Source organism: Oncorhynchus clarkii, unplaced genomic scaffold (assembly GCF_045791955.1).
Source record: "Oncorhynchus clarkii lewisi isolate Uvic-CL-2024 unplaced genomic scaffold, UVic_Ocla_1.0 unplaced_contig_3750_pilon_pilon, whole genome shotgun sequence".
In the NCBI taxonomy this organism is placed as follows: Eukaryota; Metazoa; Chordata; class Actinopteri; order Salmoniformes; family Salmonidae; genus Oncorhynchus; species Oncorhynchus clarkii.
The window spans coordinates 8,736-33,900 of record NW_027258530.1 but is presented as its reverse complement, the minus strand read 5'-3'; the positions used below and the strand labels follow the sequence as shown (position 1 = coordinate 33,900).

Sequence of the window (25,165 nt, the reverse complement as noted above, 5' to 3'; positions counted from 1 at the left end):
AAAACTGGCCTTCTTTAGACTAGTTGAGTATCTGGAGCATCAGCATTTGTGGGTTCGATTACAGGCTCAAAATGGCCAGAAACAAAGACCTTTCTTCTGAAACTCGTCAGTCGATTCTTGTTCTGAGAAATTAAGGCTATTCCATGCGAGAAATTGCCAAGAAACTGAAGATCTCATTCAACGCTGTTTACTACGCCCTTCACAGAACAGCGAAAACTGGCTCTAACCAGAATAGAAAGAAGAGTGGGGGGGGGCCGGTGCACAACTGAGCAAGAGGAAAAGTACATTAGAGTGTCTAGTTTGAGAAACAGACGCCTCACAAGTCCTCAACTGGCAGCTTTATTAAATAGTACCCTCAAAACACCAGTCTCAACATCAACAGCGAAGAGGCGACTCCGGGATGCTGGCCTTCTGTGCTTAACAAGTAACATAATAAGTTGCATGGACTCACTATGTGTACAATAATAGTGTTTAACATGGTTTTTGAATGACTATCTCAACTCTGTACCTCACACATACAATTATCTGTAAGGTCCCAACATGTTATGGGAATGCTTGTAATTGTTAAGGACTGGGGAGTTTCTCCAGGATAAAAAATAAATAAACAGAATGCAGCTAACCACAGGCAAAATTCTAGAGGAAAACCTGGTACAGTCTGCTTTCCATCAGACACTGGGAGATGAATTGACCTTTCAACAGGACAATAACCTAAAACACAAAGCCAAATCTACACTGGAGTTGCTTACCAAGAAGACAGTGAATATTCCTCAGTGGCCGATCTACAGTTTTTACTTAAATCTACTTGAAAATATATGGCAAGTCCTGAAAATGTTTGTCTAGCAATGATCAACAACCAATTTGAAAGAGCTTAAAGAATTTTTAAAAGAATAATGGGAAAATGTTGCACAATCCAGGTGTGGAAAGCTCTTAGAGATTTACCCAGAAAGACTCACAACTGTAATCGCTTCCAAAGGGGATTCTGACTCATGTAAATTAGATATTTCTGTATTTCATTTTTAATACATTTTTTAAAATGTATTCTAAAAACATAATTTCACTTTGTCATTATGGGGTATTGTGTGTAGATGGGTGAGGAAAAAAATGATTTAAAACATTTTGAATTTAGGCTGTAATACATCAAAATGTGGAACAAGTCTAGGGGGATGAATACTTTCTGAAGGCATTGTTGGGCTTTACCAGCTCCCTACTGTGAATCACAACGTTGGACAAAATACAGTGCCTTGCGAAAGTATTCGGCCCCCTTGAACTTTGCGACCTTTTGCCACATTTCAGGCTTCAAACATAAAGATATAAAACTGTATTTTTTTGTGAAGAATCAACAACAAGTGGGACACAATCATGAAGTGGAACGACATTTATTGGATATTTCAAACTTTTTTAACAAATCAAAAACTGAAAAATTGGACGTGCAAAATTATTCAGCCCCCTTAAGTTAATACTTTGTAGCGCCACCTTTTGCTGCGATTACAGCTGTAAGTCGCTTGGGGTATGTCTCTATCAGTTTTGCACATCGAGAGACTGAATTTTTTTCCCATTCCTCCTTGCAAAACAGCTCGAGCTCAGTGAGGTTGGATGGAGAGCATTTGTGAACAGCAGTTTTCAGTTCTTTCCACAGATTCTTGATTGGATTCAGGTCTGGACTTTGACTTGGCCATTCTAACACCTGGATATGTTTCTTTTTGAACCATTCCATTGTAGATTTTGCTTTATGTTTTGGATCATTGTCTTGTTGGAAGACAAATCTCCGTCCCAGTCTCAGGTCTTTTGCAGACTCCATCAGGTTTTCTTCCAGAATGGTCCTGTATTTGGCTCCATCCATCTTCCCATCAATTTTAACCATCTTCCCTGTCCCTGCTGAAGAAAAGCAGGCCCAAACCATGATGCTGCCACCACCATGTTTGACAGTGAGGATGGTGTGTTCAGCTGTGTTGCTTTTACGCCAAACATAATGTTTTGCATTGTTGCCAAAAAGTTAAATTTTGGTTTCATCTGACCAGAGCACCTTCTGCCACATGTTTGGTGTGTCTCCCAGGTGGCTTGTGGCAAACTTTAAACAACACTTTTTATGGATATCTTTAAGAAATGTCTTTCTTCTTGCCACTCTTCCATAAAGGCCAGATTTGTGCAATATACGACTGATTGTTGTCCTATGGACAGAGTCTCCCACCTCAGCTGTAGATCTCTGCAGTTCATCCAGAGTGATCATGGGCCTCTTGGCTGCATCTCTGATCAGTCTTCTCCTTGTATGAGCTGAAAGTTTAGAGGGACGGCCAGGTCTTGGTAGATTTGCAGTGGTCTGATACTCCTTCCATTTCAATATTATCGCTTGCACAGTGCTCCTTGGGATGTTTAAAGCTTGGGAAATCTTTTTGTATCCAAATCCGGCTTTAAACTTCTTCACAACAGTATCTCGGACCTGCCTGGTGTGTTCCTTGTTCTTCATGATGCTCTCTGCGCTTTTAACAGACCTCTGAGACTATCATAGTGCAGGTGCATTTATACGGAGACTTGATTACACACAGGTGGATTGTATTTATCATCATTAGTCATTTAGGTCAACATTGGATCATTCAGAGATCCTCACTGAACTTCTGGAGAGAGTTTGCTGCACAGAAAGTAAAGGGGCTGAATAATTTTGCACGCCCAATTTTTCAGTTTTTGATTTGTTAAAAAGTTTGAAATATCCAATAAATGTCGTTCCACTTCATGATTGTGTCCCACTTGTTGTTGATTCTTCACAAAAAAATACAGTTTTATATCTTTATGTTTGAAGCCTGAAATGTGGCAAAAGGTCGCAAAGTTCAAGGGGGCCGAATACTTTCGCAAGGCACTGTACATCACACAATACATTAAAATTGTTTTATAGTAATGACCAACAACCAGAGCGTGAAACATAAAAAAATAAAAATAATGGGCAAATGTTGCACAATCCAGGTGTGGAAAGCTATCAGAGACTTACCCATGCAGAAAGACTCACAGCTGTATTCGCTGCCAAAGGTGCTTCTACAAAGTATTGACTAAGGGGTGTGAATACTAAACTGGCAAACATTTCCAAAAACATGTTTTCAATTTGTCATTATAGGGTATTATGTGTAGATGGGTGAGACAAACTATTGAATCCCTTTTGAGTTCAGGCTGTAGCACAGCAAAATGTGGAATAAGTCAAGGGGTATGAATACTTTCTGGCACAGTAGCAACAGATATGTCAAGGAAATAAATAGCAGAACATTTCGTTGAGAGAGCACACATTCTCGCTGATAACCTGTCATGTGCCATGAAATACGATATGCCTGAAATAATTAAAATAGTTACTAAGTATTTACACAGTTTGTGGTTACAAAAAGATGTCATCCAAAATCCACCTGAAGGAAACATAGAACTGACAATAACTGAACATCTTTTACAATTAGTAGTGAACCTGTGATGATATTATTAGACCACTGTTGAATTGATAGGACATTAACATATACAACAATATTTTACATAATTCTGATGATTCCAATTGAATTGAACTAATTTCTAACCTAGAATACTCATATATCAATTTTTTTTTTTAATGAAGTGTTAACATCTGTGTCTGTGATTCTTGGCATATTTTTCTTTATTGGATGTACTGATATAGAGAGGAATGAAAGTTTAAAGGTGCAGGGTGAGTTTTGAAACCCCGCCAAGTTGGGCAATGTGTGGTCCGACATCGGCAGCACTACCACATGAGCAGACTCTGGCACAAATATGAATGCTTTTACTGTGCCCCTATCCAGGGAATAGCAGTCGTGGAAAAAGTACCCAATTGTCATGCTTGAGTAAATGTAAAGATACCATAATAGAAAATGACCCAGTAGTCACCCAGTAAAATACTACTTGAGAAAAAGTCTACAAGTATTTGGTTTTAAATATACTTAAGTATCAAAAGTAAATACAATTGCAAAAATGTACTTCAGTATCAAAAGTATAAATAATTTCAAATTCCTTATATTAAGCAAACCAGATGGCACAGTTGTTCATGTTCTTACAACTTTGTATGTGTATGGGGAAATGTATGGAGTAAAAAGTACATTACTTTCTTAAGGAATCTAGTAAAGTAAAAGTAGTCAAAAATATAAATTGTAAAGTACAGATGCCCCAAAAACGACTCAAGTAGGGGTCTTTTTGCCCTCAGAACAGCCTCAATTTGTCAGGGCATGGACTCTACAAGGTGTCAAAAGCGTTCCACATGGATGCTGGCCCATGTTGGCTCCAAAACTTACCACAGTTGTGTCAAGTTGGCTGGATGTCCTTTGGGTGGTGGACAATGTTCCCTCTACAGGGGACCAGATGCATATCTCTTCCAGGACTGTCGTGCAGAAGAAATGCCAGGCTGTGCAGAGACACAAGATTGAAAGTTCTCCCCATTAGTTTGCACTATAAACAGTGTCGATTTTAGCATATAAATCTTGGTGGGGCAACCGCAAAAAAAAAGATGTTTGATGCATGCCAGCAAAGCCACAACACTAAACAATACATTAATTGCACTATAACGGCGACAAGAGGTGCCCAAAAACATTCAGAGCCTACATAAAGCTGTCCCAACAGCAGAGTCATTGGCCACAGAAATGACGTCAAATCACGTTACATGTACAGCAGCTTTGATTGGACTGATCATATCAACATCTTACTTCATGAATCAAGTCTACTGGAAAATCATTTTTAGTCCTTGTCATAGGAAGAGATATAATGAAGAGAAAATATAGATAAAACGTATCAGTGCTCATCGGCCATTGGACATAAACATTACACAAGCTGGAAATCGCAAAATCAACAATGAGTTGTTTGGAAGGAATCGGTGACAGTGGCTAACTGCAAGCATTGCAACTGGGAAGTCAGCACAATGGAGTGAATCCTTACCACCGCTACACCTGGCTATCAGCGGAGCCTTGTCTGGCAGCAAAACAATTCATTCAGCCTCATTTACTGCCTTTTTAAAAACATACCTGATATGGCTGACCATATCTCCCTGGCATATTACATCATTTATGCAGCAGCATATAAGACATTTTTGGACTCACCTTGTTGTGCGCAGCGGTCCTTCTTTGGCAAATTTTGTCATCAAAGAAAAATATTTACAATTCCAAGTTGGATGACCGTTCAAAACGTATTCTCCCAGTCGGACTTCCCAGTTGGATGACCGTTCAAAACGTATTCTCCCAGTCGGACTTCCCAGTTGGATGACCGTTCAAAACGTATTCTCCCAGTCTGACTTCCCAGTTGGATGACCGTTCAAAACGTATTCTCCCAGTCTGACTTCCCAGTTGGATGACCGTTCAAAACGTATTCTCCCAGTCTGACTTCCAAGTTGGATGACCGTTCAAAACGTATTCTCCCAGTCTGACTTCCCAGTTGGATGACCGTTCAAAACGTATTCTCCCAGTCGGACTTCCCAGTTGGATGACCGTTCAAAACGTATTCTCCCAGTCGGACTTCCCAGTTGGATGACCGTTCAAAACGTATTCTCCCAGTCTGACTTCCCAGTTGGATGACCGTTCAAAACGTATTCTCCCAGTCGGACTTCCCAGTTGGATGACCGTTCAAAACGTATTCTCCCAGTCGGACTTCCCAGTTGGATGACCGTTCAAAACGTATTCTCCCAGTCTGACTTCCCAGTTGGATGACCGTTCAAAACGTATTCTCCCAGTCTGACTTCCCAGTTGGATGACCGTTCAAAACGTATTCTCCCAGTCTGACTTCCCAGTTGGATGACCGTTCAAAACGTATTCTCCCAGTCTGACTTCCCAGTTGGATGACCGTTCAAAACGTATTCTCCCAGTCTGACTTCCAAGTTGGATGACCGTTCAAAACGTATTCTCCCAGTCTGACTTCCCAGTTGGATGACCGTTCAAAACGTATTCTCCCAGTCTGACTTCCAAGTTGGATGACCGTTCAAAACGTATTCTCCCAGTCTGACTTCCCAGTTGGATGACCGTTCAAAACGTATTCTCCCAGTCTGACTTCCAAGTTGGATGACCGTTCAAAACGTATTCTCCCAGTCTGACTTCCCAGTTGGATGACCGTTCAAAACGTATTCTCCCAGTCTGACTTCCCAGTTGGATGACCGTTCAAAACGTATTCTCCCAGTCTGACTTCCAAGTTGGATGACCGTTCAAAACGTATTCTCCCAGTCTGACTTCCCAGTTGGATGACCGTTCAAAACGTATTCTCCCAGTCTGACTTCCCAGTTGGATGACCGTTCAAAACGTATTCTCCCAGTCTGACTTCCAAGTTGGATGACCGTTCAAAACGTATTCTCCCAGTCTGACTTCCCAGTTGGATGACCGTTCAAAACGTATTCTCCCAGTCTGACTTCCCAGTTGGATGACCGTTCAAAACGTATTCTCCCAGTCTGACTTCCCAGTTGGATGACCGTTCAAAACGTATTCTCCCAGTCTGACTTCCCAGTTGGATGACCGTTCAAAACGTATTCTCCCAGTCGGACTTCCCAGTTGGATGACCGTTCAAAACGTATTCTCCCAGTCGGACTTCCCAGTTGGATGACCGTTCAAAACGTATTCTCCCAGTCGGACTTCCCAGTTGGATGACCGTTCAAAACGTATTCTCCCAGTCGGACTTCCCAGTTGGATGACCGTTCAAAACGTATTCTCCCAGTCGGACTTCCCAGTTGGATGACCGTTCAAAACGTATTCTCCCAGTCTGACTTCCCAGTTGGATGACCGTTCAAAACGTATTCTCCCAGTCTGACTTCCCAGTTGGATGACCGTTCAAAACGTATTCTCCCAGTCTGACTTCCCAGTTGGATGACCGTTCAAAACGTATTCTCCCAGTCGGACTTCCCAGTTGGATGACCGTTCAAAACGTATTCTCCCAGTCTGACTTCCCAGTTGGATGACCGTTCAAAACGTATTCTCCCAGTCGGACTTCCCAGTTGGATGACCGTTCAAAACGTATTCTCCCAGTCGGACTTCCCAGTTGGATGACCGTTCAAAACGTATTCTCCCAGTCGGACTTCCCAGTTGGATGACCGTTCAAAACGTATTTTCCCAGTCGGACTTCCCAGTTGGATGACCGTTCAAAACGTATTCTCCCAGTCGGACTTCCCAGTTGGATGACCGTTCAAAACGTATTCTCCCAGTCGGACTTCCCAGTTGGATGACCGTTCAAAACGTATTCTCCCAGTCGGACTTCCCAGTTGGATGACCGTTCAAAACGTATTCTCCCAGTCGGACTTCCCAGTTGCAATGCTTGCAGTTATCCACTGTCACGGATTCCTTCCAAACAACTCATTGTTGAATTTGAATTTCCAACTTGTTGTGTAATGTCCAATGGCCGATGAGCACCGATACGTTTTATCTATATTTTTTCTTCATTATTTTGCGATCGGAGGCCGAGCAGTTGCCATACCAGGCAGTGATGCAACCAGTCACGATGCTCTCGATTGAGCAGCTATGGAACCTTTTGAGGATCTGAAGACCCATGTCAAATATTTTCAGTCTCCTGAGGGGGAATAGGTTTTGTCGTGCCCTCTTCACGACTGTCTTGGAGTGCTTGGACCATGTTAGTTTGTTGGTAATGTGGACATCAAGGTACTTGAAAATCTCAACCTGCTCCACCGCAGCCCCGTCGATGGGAATGGGGGAGTGCTCGGTCCTCTTTTTCCTGTAGTCCACAATCATCTCCTTTGTCTTCATCACTTTGAGGGAGACGTTGTTGTCCTGGCACCACATGGCCAGGTCTCTGACCTCCTCCCTATAGGCTGTCTCGTCGCTGTCTGTGATCAGGCCTACCGCTGTTGTGCCACCGGCAAACTTAATGATGGTGTTGGAGTCGTGCCTGGCAGTACAGTTATGAGTGAACAGGAACTACAGGAGAGGACTGAGCACGCACCCCTGAGGGGCCCCAGTATTGAGGCGCAGCGTTGCGGATTTGTTGTTACTTACCCTTACCACCTGGGGGCGGACCATCAGGAAGTCCAGAATCCAGTTGCAAAGGGAGGTGTTTAGTCTCAGGGTCCTTAGCTTATTGATGAGCTTTGAGGACACTATGGTGTTGAACGTAGTGAATGAATAACATTCTCACATAGGTGTTCCTTTTGTCCAGGTGGGAAAGGGCAGTGTGGAGTGCAATAGAGATTGCATCATCTGTGGATCTGTTGGGGTGTTATGCAAATCGGAGTGGGTCGAAGTGTCTGGGATAATGGTGTTGATGTGAGCCATGACCACCCTTTCAAAGCACTTCATGGCTACAGACGTGAGTGCTAAGTCATTTAGGCAGGTTACCTTATTGTTCTTGGGCACAGGCACTATGGTGGTCTGCTTAAAACATGTTGGTATTACAGACTCGGACAGAGAGAGGTTGAAAATGTCAGTGAGGACACTTGCCATTTGGTCAGCGCATGCTCGCAGTACACGTCCTGGTAATCCATCTGGCCCCGCAGCCTTGTGAATGTTTAAAGATCTTACTCACATCGGCTGTGGAGAGCGTGATCACACAGTCTTCCTGAACAGCTGGTGCTCTCATACATGTTTGAGTGTTATTTGCCTCGAAGCGAGCATCGAAGTAGTTTAGCTCGTCTGGTAGGCTCGTTTCACTGGGCAGCTCTCGGCTGTGCTTCCCTTTGTAGTCTGTAATGGTTTGCAAGCCCTGCCACATTCGACGAGCTTCAGAGCCGGTGTAGTACGATTCAATCTTTGTTCTGTATTGATGCTTTGCCGGTTTGATGGTTCATCGGAGGGCATAGCGGGATTTCTTATAAGCTTCCGGGTTAGAGTCCTGCTCCTTGAAAGCGGCAACTCTAGCCTTTAGCTCAGTGCGGATGTTGCCTGTAATCCATGGCTTCGGATTGGGGTATGTACGTACTGTCACTGTGGGGAAGACGTCATCAATGCACTCATTGATGAAGCCAATGAATGATGTGGTGTACTCCTCAATACCATCGGAGGAATCCCGGAACATATTCCAGTCTGTGATAGCAAAACAGTCATGTAGCTTAGCATCTGCTTCATCTGACCACTTTTTTAATGATCTAGTCACTGGTGCTTCCTGCTTTCATTTGAGCTTGTAAGCAGGAATCAGAAGGAAAGAATTATGGTCAGATTTGCCAAATGGAGTGCGAGGGAGAGCTTTGTATGTGTCTCTGTGTGTGGAGTAATGGTGGTCCAGAGTGTTTTCCCCTCTGGTAGCACATTTAACATGCTGATTGAAATTTGGTAAAACAGACTTAAGTTTCCCTGCATTAAAGTTCCCGGCTACTAGGAGCGCCTCCTCTGGGTGAACGTTTTCTTGTTTGCTTATGGCGGAATACAGCTCATTCAATGCTGTCTTAGTGCCAGCAGCGTTGTATTTTGAGACAGTTTTGAACATGCAAATAAGCCAATAGGCAGAGGGGTAGTCTATATTTTCTAATTATCTGTTTGGTACTAATAATGAATTGTATTTTGTAAAGTGGTTTCCTGCATCATACAACATAATACAATGCAATTACAGTCACCGACTTGGCCCATGGTGTTACAGACCAAGTAAAAAAGTTTGAATTCATGTTAAGCCCTTCATAATGTAAAAACGTTTTTAGAAGTCTCATGCAATGTAGGCCTGTATTGAACACCACATACAGACAGACTACTGTAGGCAATATCATAGAAATCAAATGCCATTTCCATGTGAAAATGTGATGGGATTTGCTCCATTGGTTTTGTTGGTAGGCCTACATTATGCTGAAATACAGTGCATTTAGAAAGTATTCAGACCCATTGACTTTTTCTACATTTTGTTACGTTACAGAGAGTTTATTCCCCCTCATCTACACCTCATCTACACACAATACCCCATAATGGCAAAGCAAAAACAGGTTTTTAGACATTTTAGCAAATGTATAATTCTTTACAAATTTAAATATCAAATTTACATAAGACTTCAGACCCTTTACTCAGTACTTTGTTGAAGCTCCATTGCCAGCGATTACAGGCTCGAGACTTCTTGGGTATGACGCTATAAGCTTGGCAGACCTGTATTTGGGGAGTTTCTCCAATTTTTCTCTGCAGATCCTCTCAAGCTCTGTCAGGTTGGATGGGGAGAGTCACTGCACAGCTATTTTCAGGTCTCTCCAGAGATGTTCAATCTTGTTCAAGTCCGGGCTCTGGCTGGGCCACTCAAGGACCTTCAGAGACTTGTCCCAAAGCCACTCCTGCGTTGTCTTGGCTGTGTGCTTAGGGTCATGGTCCTGTTGGAAGGTGAACCTTCATCCCACTCTGAGGTCCTGAATGATCTGGAGCAGGTTTTCATCAAGGGTCTCTTTCTGTACTTTGCTCCATTCACCTTTCCCTCGATGCTGACTAATCTCCCAGTCCCTGCCACTGACAAACATCCCCACAGTATGATGCTGCCACCACCATGCTTCATGGTTTCCTCCAGACGTGACGCTTGGCATTCAGTCCAAAGAGTTCAATCTTAGTTTCATCAGACCAGAGAATTTTGCTTCTCATGGTCGGAGAGTCTTTTAGGTGCTTTTGGTAACCAAGCAGGCTGTCATGTGCCTTTTACTGAGGAGTGGCTTCCGTCTAGCCACTCTACCATAATTACCTGATTGGTGGAGTGCTGCAGAGATGGTTGTCCTGCTGGAAGGTTCTCTCATCTCCACAGAGGAACTCTGGAGCTCTGTCAGAGTGACACACAGGTTCTTGGTCACCTCCTTGACCAAGGGCCTTCTCCCACGATTGCTCAGTTTGGCCGGGCAGCTAGCTCTAGGAATAGTCTTGGTGGTTCCAAACTTCTTCCATTTAAGAATGATGGAGGCCACTGTGTTCTTGGGGACCTTCAATGCTGCAGGAATGTTTTGGTACCCTTCCCCAGATCTGTGCCTTGACCCAATCCTGTCTCGGAGCTCAACGGACAATTCTTTCGATCTCATGTCTTGGTTTTTACTCTGACATGCACTGTCAACTGTGGGACCTTATATGGACAGGTGTGTGTCTTTCCAAATCATGTCCAATCAATTGAATTTACCACAGGTGGACTCCAATCAAGTTGGAGAAATATCTCAAGGATGACCTATGGAATACTTATGTAAATCAATTAGTTCTGTTTTTACATTTGTTATAAATTAGAAAAACCTGTTTTCGCATTGTCATTATGGGGTATTGTGTGTAGATTGTTTAGGGGGAAAAACATTTTTAAAATCGGTTTTAAATTAAGGCTGTAACATAACAAAATGTGGAAAAAGTCAAGGGGTCTGAATACTTTCCGAACACACTGTATATCCTCTCACAGGTTCAGAAGTCCAGCACTGCACTTATTTTCTGCTTCTTTAACTACATTTGTTTTAGTCTTCATCCTGAAATTCAAGAGCACTGTTTGATTGACATGGGTGTTTGTGGTGGAGGGAAAAAATATACTGTTTGTAAATGTATAATTACAACCTATGGAATTTAGTAGATGAATGCCCGGTTTAGGGGACAATGTACACCATTGGTTTCGTGTTAAGAATATAATCTTTGGTCCAGCCCGTTATTTTACACAGATTACATTCCACGGTGCTTGTGGTTGTTACAATGACTATTACTGGACACAACTGTCAGATGAAACCGATTCATTGACTATTATTATTATTACGTTTATTTGATGGCCCCGAGGCTGGAATCAGATATATTGTATCAGATACAGTTAGCTAAGTTCATTTGGAGTATATCAGTAACCAAACTACAACACAAGGACACTTCCCAGACAACAGGTTTCCCAGATCACCCTCTGTCTCGCCGTCCCCCTCCTTCAGTACCTTCCTCCCACCTCTGTCTCTCTCCCTCCTTCCGTACCTTCCTCCCCCCTCTGTCTCTCTCCCTCCTTCCGTACCTTCCTCCCCCCTCTGTCTCTCTCCCTCCTTCCGTACCTTCCTCCCCCCTCGGTCTCTCTCCCTCCTTCCGTACCTTCCTCCCCCCTCTGTCTCTCTCTCTCCCTCCTTCCGTACCTTCCTCCCCCCTCTGTCTCTCTCTCTCCCTCCTTCCGTACCTTCCTCCCCCCTCGGTCTCTCTCCCTCCTTCCGTACCTTCCTCCCCCCTCTGTCTCTCTCTCTCCCTCCTTCCGTACCTTCCTCCCCCCTCTGTCTCTCTCCCTCCTTCCGTACCTTCCTCCCCCCTCTGTCTCTCTCCCTCCTTCCGTACCTTCCTCCCCCCTCGGTCTCTCTCCCTCCTTCCGTACCTTCCTCCCCCCTCTGTCTCGCTCTCTCCCTCCTTCTGTACCTTCCTCCCCCCTCTGTCTCTCTCCCTCCTTCCGTATCTTCCTCCCCCCTCTGTCTCTCTCCCTCCTTCTGTACCTTCTTCCGCCCTGTGTCTCTCTCCCTCCTTCCGTACCTTCCTCCCCCTTCTGTCTCTCTCCCTCCTTCCGTACCTTCCTCCCCCCTCTGTCTCTCTCCCTCCTTCCATACCTTCCTCCCCCCTCTGTCTCTCTCCCTCCTTCCATACCTTCCTCCCCCCTGTCTCTCTCCCTCCTTCCATACCTTCCTCCCCCCTCTGTCTGTCTCTCCCTCCTTCCTTACCTTCCTCCAGCTCTGTCTGTCTCTCCCTCCTTCCTCCCCCCTCTGTCTCTCTCTCCCTCCTTCCTCCCCCCTCTGTCTCTCCCTCCTTCCTTACCTTCCTCCAGCTCTGTCTGTCTCTCCCTCCTTCCTCCCCCCTCTGTCTCTCTCTTCCTCCCCCCTCTGTCTGTCTCTCCCTCCTTCCTCCCCCCTCTGTCTCTCTCTCCCTCCTTCCTTACCTTCCTCCCCTCTGTCTGTATCCCCCTCCTTCCTTACCTTCCTCCCCCCTCTGTCTCTCCCTCCTTCCTCCCCCCTCTGTCTGTCTCTCCCTCCTTCCTCCCCCCTCCGTCTCTCTCTCCCTCCTTCCTTACCTTCCTCCCCTCTGTCTGTCTCCCCCTCCTTCCTTACCTTCCTCCAGCTCTGTCTCTCTCTCCCTCCTTCCTTACCTTCCTCCCCTCTGTCTGTCTCTCCCTCCTTCCTCCCCCCTCTGTCTGTCTCTGCCTCCTTCCTTACCTTCCTCCCCTCTGTCTCTCTCTCCCTCCTTCCTTAACTTCCTCCCCCCTGTCTGTCTCTCCCTCCTTCCATACCTTCCTCCCCCCTCTGTCTCTCTCCCTCCTTCCTCCCCCTCTGTCTCTCTCTCTCTCCCTCCTTCCTTACCTTCCTCCCCTCTGTCTCTCTCTCCCTCCTTCCTTACCTTCCTCCCCTCTGTCTGTCTCTCCCTCCTTCCTTACCTTCCTCCAGCTCTCTCTCTCTCCCTCCTTCCTCCGTCTCTCTCTCCCTCCTTCCTCCCCCCTCTGTCTCTCTCTTCCTCCTTCCTCCCCCTCTGTCTCTCTCTCCCTCCTTCCTTACCTTCCTCCCCTCTGTCTCTCTCTCCCTCCTTCCTTACCTTCCTCCCCTCTGTCTGTCTCTCCCTCCTTCCTTACCTTCCTCCCCTCTGTCTGTCTCTCCCTCCTTCCTTACCTTCCTCCCCTCTGTCTGTCTCTCCCTCCTTCCTTACCTTCCTCCCCTCTGTCTGTCTCTCTCTTCCTCCTTCCTCCCCCTCTGTCTGTCTCTCCCTCCTTCCTTACCTTCCTCCCCTCTGTCTGTCTCTCCCTCCTTCCTGACCTACCTCCCCTCTGTCTCTCTCCCTCCTTCCTTACCTTCCTCCCCTCTGTCTGTCTCCCCCTCCTTCCTTACCTTCCTCCCCCCTCTGTCTCTCCCTCCTTCCTCCCCCCTCTGTCTGTCTCTCCCTCCTTCCTCCCCCCTCTGTCTGTCTCCCCCTCCTTCCTTACCTTCCTCCCCTCTGTCTGTCTCTCCCTCCTTCCTTACCTTCCTCCCCTCTGTCTCTCTCTCCCTCCTTCCTTAACTTCCTCCCCTCTGTCTGTCTCTCCCTCCTTCCATACCTTCCTCCCCCCTCTGTCTCTCTCCCTCCTTCCTCCCCCCTCTGTCTCTCTCTCCCTCCTTCCTTACCTTCCTCCCCTCTGTCTCTCTCCCTCCTTCCTCCCCCCTCTGTCTCTCTCTCCCTCCTTCCTCCCCCCTCTGTCTGTCTCTCCCTCCTTCCTCCCGCCTCTGTCTCTCTCTCCCTCCTTCCTCCCCCTCTGTCTCTCTCTCCCTCCTTCCTCCCCCCTCTGTCTCTCTCTTCCTCCTTCCTCCCCCTCTGTCTCTCTCTCCCTCCTTCATTACCTTCCTCCCCTCTGTCTCTCTCTCCCTCCTTCCTTACCTTCCTCCCCTCTGTCTGTCTCTCCCTCCTTCCTTACCTTCCTCCCCTCTGTCTGTCTCTCCCTCCTTCCTTACCTTCCTCCCCTCTGTCTGTCTCTCTCTTCCTCCTTCCTCCCCCTCTGTCTGTCTCTCCCTCCTTCCTTACCTTCCTCCCCTCTGTCTGTCTCTCCCTCCTTCCTTACCTTCCTCCCCTCTGTCTCTCTCCCTCCTTCCTTACCTTCCTCCCCTCTGTCTGTCTCCCCCTCCTTCCTTACCTTCCTCCCCCCTCTGTCTCTCCCTCCTTCCTCCCCCCTCTGTCTGTCTCTCCCTCCTTCCTCCCCCCTCTGTCTGTCTCCCCCTCCTTCCTTACCTTCCTCCCCTCTGTCTGTCTCTCCCTCCTTCCTTACCTTCCTCCCCTCTGTCTCTCTCTCCCTCCTTCCTTAACTTCCTCCCCTCTGTCTGTCTCTCCCTCCTTCCATACCTTCCTCCCCCCTCTGTCTCTCTCCCTCCTTCCTCCCCCCTCTGTCTCTCTCTCCCTCCTTCCTTACCTTCCTCCCCTCTGTCTCTCTCCCTCCTTCCTCCCCCCTCTGTCTCTCTCTCCCTCCTTCCTCCCCCCTCTGTCTGTCTCTCCCTCCTTCCTCCCGCCTCTGTCTCTCTCTCCCTCCTTCCTCCCCCTCTGTCTCTCTCTCCCTCCTTCCTCCCCCCTCTGTCTCTCTCTTCCTCCTTCCTCCCCCTCTGTCTCTCTCTCCCTCCTTCCTTACCTTCCTCCCCTCTGTCTCTCTCTCCCTCCTTCCTTACCTTCCTCCCCTCTGTCTGTCTCTCCCTCCTTCCTTACCTTCCTCCCCTCTGTCTGTCTCTCCCTCCTTCCTTACCTTCCTCCAGCTCTGTCTGTCTCTCCCTCCTTCCTCCCCCCTCTGTCTCTCTCTCCCTCCTTCCTCCCCCCTCTGTCTCTCCCTCCTTCCTTACCTTCCTCCAGCTCTGTCTGTCTCTCCCTCCTTCCTCCCCCCTCTGTCTCTCTCTTCCTCCCCCCTCTGTCTGTCTCTCCCTCCTTCCTCCCCCCTCTGTCTGTCTCTCCCTCCTTCCTTCCCCCTCTGTCTCTCTCTCCCTCCTTCCTTACCTTCCTCCCCTCTGTCTGTCTCCCCCTCCTTCCTTACCTTCCTCCAGCTCTGTCTCTCTCTCCCTCCTTCCTTACCTTCCTCCCCTCTGTCTGTCTCTCCCTCCTTCCTCCCCCCTCTGTCTGTCTCTGCCTCCTTCCTTACCTTCCTCCCCTCTGTCTCTCTCTCCCTCCTTCCTTAACTTCCTCCCCCCTGTCTGTCTCTCCCTCCTTCCATACCTTCCTCCCCCCTCTGTCTCTCTCCCTCCTTCCTCCCCCCTCTGTCTCTCTCTCTCTCCCTCCTTCCTTACCTTCCTCCCCTCTGTCTCTCTCTCCCTCCTTCCTTACCTTCCTCCCCTCTGTCTGTCTCTCCCTCCTTCCTTACCTTCCTCCAGCTCTGTCTCTCTCTCCCTCCTTCCTCCGTCTCTCTCTCTCCTCCTTCCTCCCCCCTCTGTCTCTCTCTTCCTCCTTCCTCCCCCTCTGTCTCTCTCTCCCTCCTTCCTTACCTTCCTCCCCTCTGTCTCTCTCTCCCTCCTTCCTTACCTTCCTCCCCTCTGTCTGTCTCTCCCTCCTTCCTTACCTTCCTCCCCTCTGTCTGTCTCTCCCTCCTTCCTTACCTTCCTCCCCTCTGTCTGTCTCTCCCTCCTTCCTTACCTTCCTCCCCTCTGTCTGTCTCTCTCTTCCTCCTTCCTCCCCCTCTGTCTGTCTCTCCCTCCTTCCTTACCTTCCTCCCCTCTGTCTGTCTCTCCCTCCTTCCTTACCTTCCTCCCCTCTGTCTCTCTCCCTCCTTCCTTACCTTCCTCCCATCTGTCTGTCTCCCCCTCCTTCCTTACCTTCCTCCCCCCTCTGTCTCTCCCTCCTTCCTCCCCCCTCTGTCTGTCTCTCCCTCCTTCCTCCCCCCTCTGTCTGTCTCCCCCTCCTTCCTTACCTTCCTCCCCTCTGTCTGTCTCTCCCTCCTTCCTTACCTTCCTCCCCTCTGTCTCTCTCTCCCTCCTTCCTTAACTTCCTCCCCTCTGTCTGTCTCTCCCTCCTTCCATACCTTCCTCCCCCCTCTGTCTCTCTCTCCTCCTTCCTCCTCTGTCTCTCTCTCCCTCCTTCCTTACCTTCCTCCCCTCTGTCTGTCTCTCCCTCCATCCTTACCTTCCTCCCCTCTGTCTCTCTCCCTCCTTCCTTACCTTCCTCCCCTCTGTCTGTCTCCCCCTCCTTCCTTACCTTCCTCCCCCCTCTGTCTCTCCCTCCTTCCTCCCCCCTCTGTCTGTCTCTCCCTCCTTCCTCCCCCCTCTGTCTGTCTCCCCCTCCTTCCTTACCTTCCTCCCCTCTGTCTGTCTCTCCCTCCTTCCTTACCTTCCTCCCCTCTGTCTCTCTCTCCCTCCTTCCTTAACTTCCTCCCCTCTGTCTGTCTCTCCCTCCTTCCATACCTTCCTCCCCCCTCTGTCTCTCTCCCTCCTTCCTCCCCCCTCTGTCTCTCTCTCCCTCCTTCCTTACCTTCCTCCCCTCTATCTCTCTCCCTCCTTCCTCCCCCCTCTGTCTCTCTCTCCCTCCTTCCTCCCCCCTCTGTCTGTCTCTCCCTCCTTCCTCCCGCCTCTGTCTCTCTCTCCCTCCTTCCTCCCCCTCTGTCTCTCTCTCCCTCCTTCCTCCCCCCTCTGTCTCTCTCTTCCTCCTTCCTCCCCCTCTGTCTCTCTCTCCCTCCTTCCTTACCTTCCTCCCCTCTGTCTCTCTCTCCCTCCTTCCTTACCTTCCTCCCCTCTGTCTGTCTCTCCCTCCTTCCTTACCTTCCTCCCCTCTGTCTGTCTCTCCCTCCTTCCTTACCTTCCTCCAGCTCTGTCTGTCTCTCCCTCCTTCCTCCCCCCTCTGTCTCTCTCTCCCTCCTTCCTCCCCCCTCTGTCTCTCCCTCCTTCCTTACCTTCCTCCAGCTCTGTCTGTCTCTCCCTCCTTCCTCCCCCCTCTGTCTCTCTCTTCCTCCCCCCTCTGTCTGTCTCTCCCTCCTTCCTCCCCCCTCTGTCTGTCTCTCCCTCCTTCCTTCCCCCTCTGTCTCTCTCTCCCTCCTTCCTTACCTTCCTCCCCTCTGTCTGTCTCCCCCTCCTTCCTTACCTTCCTCCAGCTCTGTCTCTCTCTCCCTCCTTCCTTACCTTCCTCCCCTCTGTCTGTCTCTCCCTCCTTCCTCCCCCCTCTGTCTGTCTCTGCCTCCTTCCTTACCTTCCTCCCCTCTGTCTCTCTCTCCCTCCTTCCTTAACTTCCTCCCCCCAGTCTGTCTCTCCCTCCTTCCATACCTTCCTCCCCCCTCTGTCTCTCTCCCTCCTTCCTCCCCCCTCTGTCTCTCTCTCTCTCCCTCCTTCCTTACCTTCCTCCCCTCTGTCTCTCTCTCCCTCCTTCCTTACCTTCCTCCCCTCTGTCTGTCTCTCCCTCCTTCCTTACCTTCCTCCAGCTCTGTCTCTCTCTCCCTCCTTCCTCCGTCTCTCTCTCCCTCCTTCCTCCCCCCTCTGTCTCTCTCTTCCTCCTTCCTCCCCCTCTGTCTCTCTCTCCCTCCTTCCTTACCTTCCTCCCCTCTGTCTCTCTCTCCCTCCTTCCTTACCTTCCTCCCCTCTGTCTCTCTCCCTCCTTCCTTACCTTCCTCCCCTCTGTCTGTCTCCCCCTCCTTCCTTACCTTCCTCCCCCCTCTGTCTCTCCCTCCTTCCTCCCCCCTCTGTCTGTCTCTCCCTCCTTCCTCCCCCCTCTGTCTGTCTCCCCCTCCTTCCTTACCTTCCTCCCCTCTGTCTGTCTCTCCCTCCTTCCTTACCTTCCTCCCCTCTGTCTCTCTCTCCCTCCTTCCTTAACTTCCTCCCCTCTGTCTGTCTCTCCCTCCTTCCATACCTTCCTCCCCCCTCTGTCTCTCTCCCTCCTTCCTCCCCCCTCTGTCTCTCTCTCCCTCCTTCCTTACCTTCCTCCCCTCTGTCTCTCTCCCTCCTTCCTCCCCCCTCTGTCTCTCTCTCCCTCCTTCCTCCCCCCTCTGTCTGTCTCTCCCTCCTTCCTCCCGCCTCTGTCTCTCTCTCCCTCCTTCCTCCCCCTCTGTCTCTCTCTCCCTCCTTCCTCCCCCCTCTGTCTCTCTCTTCCTCCTTCCTCCCCCTCTGTCTCTCTCTCCCTCCTTCATTACCTTCCTCCCCTCTGTCTCTCTCTCCCTCCTTCCTTACCTTCCTCCCCTCTGTCTGTCTCTCCCTCCTTCCTTACCTTCCTCCCCTCTGTCTGTCTCTCCCTCCTTCCTTACCTTCCTCCCCTCTGTCTGTCTCTCTCTTCCTCCTTCCTCCCCCTCTGTCTGTCTCTCCCTCCTTCCTTACCTTCCTCCCCTCTGTCTGTCTCTCCCTCCTTCCTTACCTTCCTCCCCTCTGTCTCTCTCCCTCCTTCCTTACCTTCCTCCCCTCTGTCTGTCTCCCCCTCCTTCCTTACCTTCCTCCCCCCTCTGTCTCTCCCTCCTCCTCCCCCCTCTGTCTGTCTCTCCCTCCTTCCTCCCCCCTCTGTCTGTCTCCCCCTCCTTCCTTACCTTCCTCCCCTCTGTCTGTCTCTCCCTCCTTCCTTACCTTCCTCCCCTCTGTCTCTCTCTCCCTCCTTCCTTAACTTCCTCCCCTCTGTCTGTCTCTCCCTCCTTCCATACCTTCCTCCCCCCTCTGTCTCTCTCCCTCCTTCCTCCCCCCTCTGTCTCTCTCTCCCTCCTTCCTTACCTTCCTCCCCTCTGTCTCTCTCCCTCCTTCCCTCCCCCCTCTGTCTCTCTCTCCCTCCCTCCCCCCTCTGTCTGTCTCTCCCTCCTTCCTCCCGCCTCTGTCTCTCTCTCCCTCCTTCCTCCCCCTCTGTCTCTCTCTCCCTCCTTCCTCCCCCCTCTGTCTCTCTCTTCCTCCTTCCTCCCCCTCTGTCTCTCTCTCCCTCCTTCCTTACCTTCCTCCCCTCTGTCTCTCTCTCCCTCCTTCCTTACCTTCCTCCCCTCTGTCTGTCTCTCCCTCCTTCCTTACCTTCCTCCCCTCTGTCTGTCTCTCCCTCCTTCCTTACCTTCCTCCAGCTCTGTCTGTCTCTCCCTCCTTCCTCCCCCCTCTGTCTCTCTCTCCCTCCTTCCTCCCCCCTCTGTCTCTCCCTCCTTCCTTACCTTCCTCCAGCTCTGTCTGTCTCTCCCTCCTTCCTCCCCCCTCTGTCTCTCTCTCTCCTCCCCCCTCTGTCTGTCTCTCCCTCCTTCCTCCCCCCTCTGTCTGTCTCTCCCTCCTTCCTTCCCCCTCTGTCTCTCTCTCCCTCCTTCCTTACCTTCCTCCCCTCTGTCTGTCTCCCCCTCCTTCCTTACCTTCCTCCAGCTCTGTCTCTCTCTCCCTCCTTCCTTACCTTCCTCCCCTCTGTCTGTCTCTCCCTCCTTCCTCCCCCCTCTGTCTGTCTCTGCCTCCTTCCTTACCTTCCTCCCCTCTGTCTCTCTCTCCCTCCTTCCTTAACTTCCTCCCCCCTGTCTGTCTCTCCCTCCTTCCATACCTTCCTCCCCCCTCTGTCTCTCTCCCTCCTTCTCCCCCCTCTGTCTCTCTCTCTCTCCCTCCTTCCTTACCTTCCTCCCCTCTGTCTCTCTCTCCCTCCTTCCTTACCTTCCTCCCCTCTGTCTGTCTCTCCCTCCTTCCTTACCTTCCTCCAGCTCTGTCTCTCTCTCCCTCCTTCCTCCGTCTCTCTCTCCCTCCTTCCTCCCCCCTCTGTCTCTCTCTTCCTCCTTCCTCCCCCTCTGTCTCTCTCTCCCTCCTTCCTTACCTTCCTCCCCTCTGTCTCTCTCTCCCTCCTTCCTTACCTTCCTCCCCTCTGTCTGTCTCTCCCTCCTTCCTTACCTTCCTCCCCTCTGTCTGTCTCTCCCTCCTTCCTTACCTTCCTCCCCTCTGTCTGTCTCTCCCTCCTTCCTTACCTTCCTCCCCTCTGTCTGTCTCTCTCTTCCTCCTTCCTCCCCCTCTGTCTGTCTCTCCCTCCTTCCTTACCTTCCTCCCCTCTGTCTGTCTCTCCCTCCTTCCTTACCTTCCTCCCCTCTGTCTCTCTCCCTCCTTCCTTACCTTCCTCCCATCTGTCTGTCTCCCCCTCCTTCCTTACCTTCCTCCCCCCTCTGTCTCTCCCTCCTTCCTCCCCCCTCTGTCTGTCTCTCCCTCCTTCCTCCCCCCTCTGTCTGTCTCCCCCTCCTTCCTTACCTTCCTCCCCTCTGTCTGTCTCTCCCTCCTTCCTTACCTTCCTCCCCTCTGTCTCTCTCTCCCTCCTTCCTTAACTTCCTCCCCTCTGTCTGTCTCTCCCTCCTTCCATACCTTCCTCCCCCCTCTGTCTCTCTCCCTCCTTCTCCCCCCTCTGTCTCTCTCTCCCTCCTTCCTTACCTTCCTCCCCTCTGTCTGTCTCTCCCTCCATCCTTACCTTCCTCCCCTCTGTCTCTCTCCCTCCTTCCTTACCTTCCTCCCCTCTGTCTGTCTCCCCCTCCTTCCTTACCTTCCTCCCCCCTCTGTCTCTCCCTCCTTCCTCCCCCCTCTGTCTGTCTCTCCCTCCTTCCTCCCCCCTCTGTCTGTCTCCCCCTCCTTCCTTACCTTCCTCCCCTCTGTCTGTCTCTCCCTCCTTCCTTACCTTCCTCCCCTCTGTCTCTCTCTCCCTCCTTCCTTAACTTCCTCCCCTCTGTCTGTCTCTCCCTCCTTCCATACCTTCCTCCCCCCTCTGTCTCTCTCCCTCCTTCCTCCCCCCTCTGTCTCTCTCTCCCTCCTTCCTTACCTTCCTCCCCTCTATCTCTCTCCCTCCTTCCTCCCCCCTCTGTCTCTCTCTCCCTCCTCCTCCCCCCTCTGTCTCTCCCTCCTTCCTCCCGCCTCTGTCTCTCTCTCCCTCCTTCCTCCCCCTCTGTCTCTCTCTCCCTCCTTCCTCCCCCCTCTGTCTCTCTCTCTTCCTCCTTCCTCCCCCTCTGTCTCTCTCTCCCTCCTTCCTTACCTTCCTCCCCTCTGTCTCTCTCTCCCTCCTTCCTTACCTTCCTCCCCTCTGTCTGTCTCTCCCTCCTTCCTTACCTTCCTCCCCTCTGTCTGTCTCTCCCTCCTTCCTTACCTTCCTCCAGCTCTGTCTGTCTCTCCCTCCTTCCTCCCCCCTCTGTCTCTCTCTCCCTCCTTCCTCCCCCCTCTGTCTCTCCCTCCTTCCTTACCTTCCTCCAGCTCTGTCTGTCTCTCCCTCCTCCTCCCCCCTCTGTCTCTCTCTTCCTCCCCCCTCTGTCTGTCTCTCCCTCCTTCCTCCCCCCTCTGTCTGTCTCTCCCTCCTTCCTTCCCCCTCTGTCTCTCTCTCCCTCCTTCCTTACCTTCCTCCCCTCTGTCTGTCTCCCCCTCCTTCCTTACCTTCCTCCAGCTCTGTCTCTCTCTCCCTCCTTCCTTACCTTCCTCCCCTCTGTCTGTCTCTCCCTCCTTCCTCCCCCCTCTGTCTGTCTCTGCCTCCTTCCTTACCTTCCTCCCCTCTGTCTCTCTCTCCCTCCTTCCTTAACTTCCTCCCCCCTGTCTGTCTCTCCCTCCTTCCATACCTTCCTCCCCCCTCTGTCTCTCTCCCTCCTTCCTCCCCCCTCTGTCTCTCTCTCTCTCCCTCCTTCCTTACCTTCCTCCCCTCTGTCTCTCTCTCCCTCCTTCCTTACCTTCCTCCCCTCTGTCTGTCTCTCCCTCCTTCCTTACCTTCCTCCAGCTCTGTCTCTCTCTCCCTCCTTCCTCCGTCTCTCTCTCCCTCCTTCCTCCCCCCTCTGTCTCTCTCTTCCTCCTTCCTCCCCCTCTGTCTCTCTCTCCCTCCTTCCTTACCTTCCTCCCCTCTGTCTCTCTCTCCCTCCTTCCTTACCTTCCTCCCCTCTGTCTGTCTCTCCCTCCTTCCTTACCTTCCTCCCCTCTGTCTGTCTCTCCCTCCTTCCTTACCTTCCTCCCCTCTGTCTGTCTCTCCCTCCTTCCTTACCTTCCTCCCCTCTGTCTGTCTCTCTCTTCCTCCTTCCTCCCCCTCTGTCTGTCTCTCCCTCCTTCCTTACCTTCCTCCCCTCTGTCTGTCTCTCCCTCCTTCCTTACCTTCCTCCCCTCTGTCTCTCTCCCTCCTTCCTTACCTTCCTCCCATCTGTCTGTCTCCCCCTCCTTCCTTACCTTCCTCCCCCCTCTGTCTCTCCCTCCTTCCTCCCCCCTCTGTCTGTCTCTCCCTCCTTCCTCCCCCCTCTGTCTGTCTCCCCCTCCTTCCTTACCTTCCTCCCCTCTGTCTGTCTCTCCCTCCTTCCTTACCTTCCTCCCCTCTGTCTCTCTCTCCCTCCTTCCTTAACTTCCTCCCCTCTGTCTGTCTCTCCCTCCTTCCATACCTTCCTCCCCCCTCTGTCTCTCTCCCTCCTTCCTCCCCCCTCTGTCTCTCTCTCCCTCCTTCCTTACCTTCCTCCCCTCTGTCTCTCTCCCTCCTCCCCCCTCTGTCTCTCTCTCCCTCCTTCCTCCCCCCTCTGTCTGTCTCTCCCTCCTTCCTCCCGCCTCTGTCTCTCTCTCCCTCCTTCCTCCCCCTCTGTCTCTCTCTCCCTCCTTCCTCCCCCCTCTGTCTCTCTCTTCCTCCTTCCTCCCCCTCTGTCTCTCTCTCCCTCCTTCCTTACCTTCCTCCCCTCTGTCTCTCTCTCCCTCCTTCCTTACCTTCCTCCCCTCTGTCTGTCTCTCCCTCCTTCCTTACCTTCCTCCCCTCTGTCTCTCTCCCTCCTTCCTTACCTTCCTCCCCTCTGTCTCTCTCCCTGCTTCCTTACCTTCCTCCCCCCTCTGTCTCTCTCCCTCCTTCCTTACCTTCCTCCCCTCTGTCTGTCTGTCTCTCCCTCCTTCCTTACCTTCCTCCCCTCTGTCTGTCTCTCCCTCCTTCCTTACCTTCCTCCCCTCTGTCTGTCTCTCTCTTCCTCCTTCCTCCCCCCTCTGTCTGTCTCTCCCTCCTTCCTTACCTTCCTCCCCTCTGTCTGTCTCCCTCCCTCCTTCCTTACCTTCCTCCCCTCTGTCTGTCTCTCCCTCCTTCCTTACCTTCCTCCCCCCTCTGTCTCTCCCTCCTTCCTCCCCCCTCTGTCTCTCCCTCCTTACTCCCCCTCTGTTTCTCTCCCCCTCTCTCCCCCACTTTGTGATTTGATTTGCAGTTATTGTCAATTCTGTTTCCTTCAAGTGCATTTTGGATTACATCCTTTTGTAAACATAAACCATGTAAATAGTTAATATTTTCACTATTTCAGACACATATTTCATGGTACATGACAGGTTATCAATGAGAAGTTGTGATCTCTCAATTAGATGTTCTGCTATCTATTATTATTTCTAGGTGCACCAATAAAAATGAGAAGGAAGGTCTTATCTTTGTCTAAGTTATTTATTTATTTCATACCAACAGTTGGTTTCCTTACATGATATTCAATACATGATGTGTACGTTCATATCTACTGTTACTGTTTCTCATTCTGATGGGGATGAATCAAAGAGGAAAACTGATTGGATTTGCAGAGTCATCAACCTGAAGGAATTCCGTGAGTTCTTGTCTATATTTTTTTACCCTACCTAAATCGAATGACATGGTAAAAAAAATAAGTTAATTACCAACTCAATTAAATGTTATCAAAACTAGACATTGAACTGACATCTGTGCCCAGTGTTATCTGTGCCCAGTGTTATGGTCTTTGTACACACAAAGCACCCACTATCATAACCACGGTATCTACAGGAAGAAAAATAGTAGACTATTGTAGAAAACACACACAAAAAAATATATATGTTTTATTGTCACATAGACCAGAAAGGTGCAGGAATTGTGTTGTTTTACAGGGTCAGCCATTGTAGTACGCCACTGGAGCACAGTAGGGTTCAGTGTCCTGCTAAAGGGCACATCAACAGATTTTTCACCTTTTCGGCTCAGATATTCCAACCAGCAATCTTTTGGTTACTGGCCCAACGCTCTAATCGCTAGGCTACCTGCCGCCCCGTGGGTTAAACCCAATAGGTTTATATGCATCAACAAGTAAATAGGGTGAATAACCAATCACAGCGTTAACTTGTAATAAGTAGAGAGCATCCATAGATAATCATATCTACTACAGTAATATCTCTCTCCTCTGGGGCTCACGCTCTGTAGCAGAGGAAGTTCCTCCTCTCCTCACAGTTCCTGGTTCCCCAGTGCTCTCCATCTCTGGTCAGGGTCCCACAGTGGAGGTATTGGGCGGGGCAGTGGGGCAGCTTCCCGCCAGACCAGGCCTGGTACTCCAGGTGGTCCCCGTTCACCCACAGCCATTCTCTGGCCAAGAAGATCAGACCCGTCCACACATGGTTGGTCTGGGCACCCTCCATCTTGCTCTGGGCCTGGAGATGTTCAGTCTTAGAGAGCAGGCTGGGGAGGTCGGTGTAGTGACCCCTGCAGTACTCCAGAGCCTCCTCCCACGTCTTCATCTCCTGAACCAGGATCAGCTTCTCCTTGTAGCAGAATATATGTTTTTATCACTCCACGCCTTATCATACCATTTGCCTTGCCATACAATGACACAGTTCTCATTGAGGCCATCATTTGGCTGATCTGCTGCACAAATCCTAAATGCCGAGTTCTCCTTTCCTGACCAATTCTGAGCATTTTAATAGTGAAAAAATATTATGGGTGATGTTTTGGTCATTCAAAGGGTATTTTTACTTGGGAAATAGGATGGCTGCGGCCAAGAGGTGGGCCATTGGCCACGTGGGGGGACACCCTGATTGTTTCTCTCTTTCTCTCTCTCTCTCTGTATCTCTCTCTCTCCCTCGCGTGCTCTTCATCTGTTTGTCTATCTTTATGTGTCTGTCTCTGTCTTTATTCAGTCATCTTGATCCAACCAACTGAACTGCAGTCAAATGGCATAGAATGTCATACTACACAATAAACTGACATCTCTTATTTTATCTCTCTCTCTATCTGGC

The 25,165-nt window shown here is 50.3% G+C and overlaps 1 protein-coding gene across 1 annotated transcript; it reads right to left on the bottom strand.

The window, feature by feature from the left end:
* Positions 1-24,343: 24,343 nt before the first annotated feature.
* On the bottom strand, positions 24,344-24,667 carry LOC139397196 (dromaiocalcin-2-like). Its single transcript, XM_071144068.1, has one exon. The coding sequence runs from the start codon at positions 24,665-24,667 to the stop codon at positions 24,344-24,346; it is 324 nt and encodes a 107-aa protein (XP_071000169.1).
* Positions 24,668-25,165: the final 498 nt, after the last annotated feature.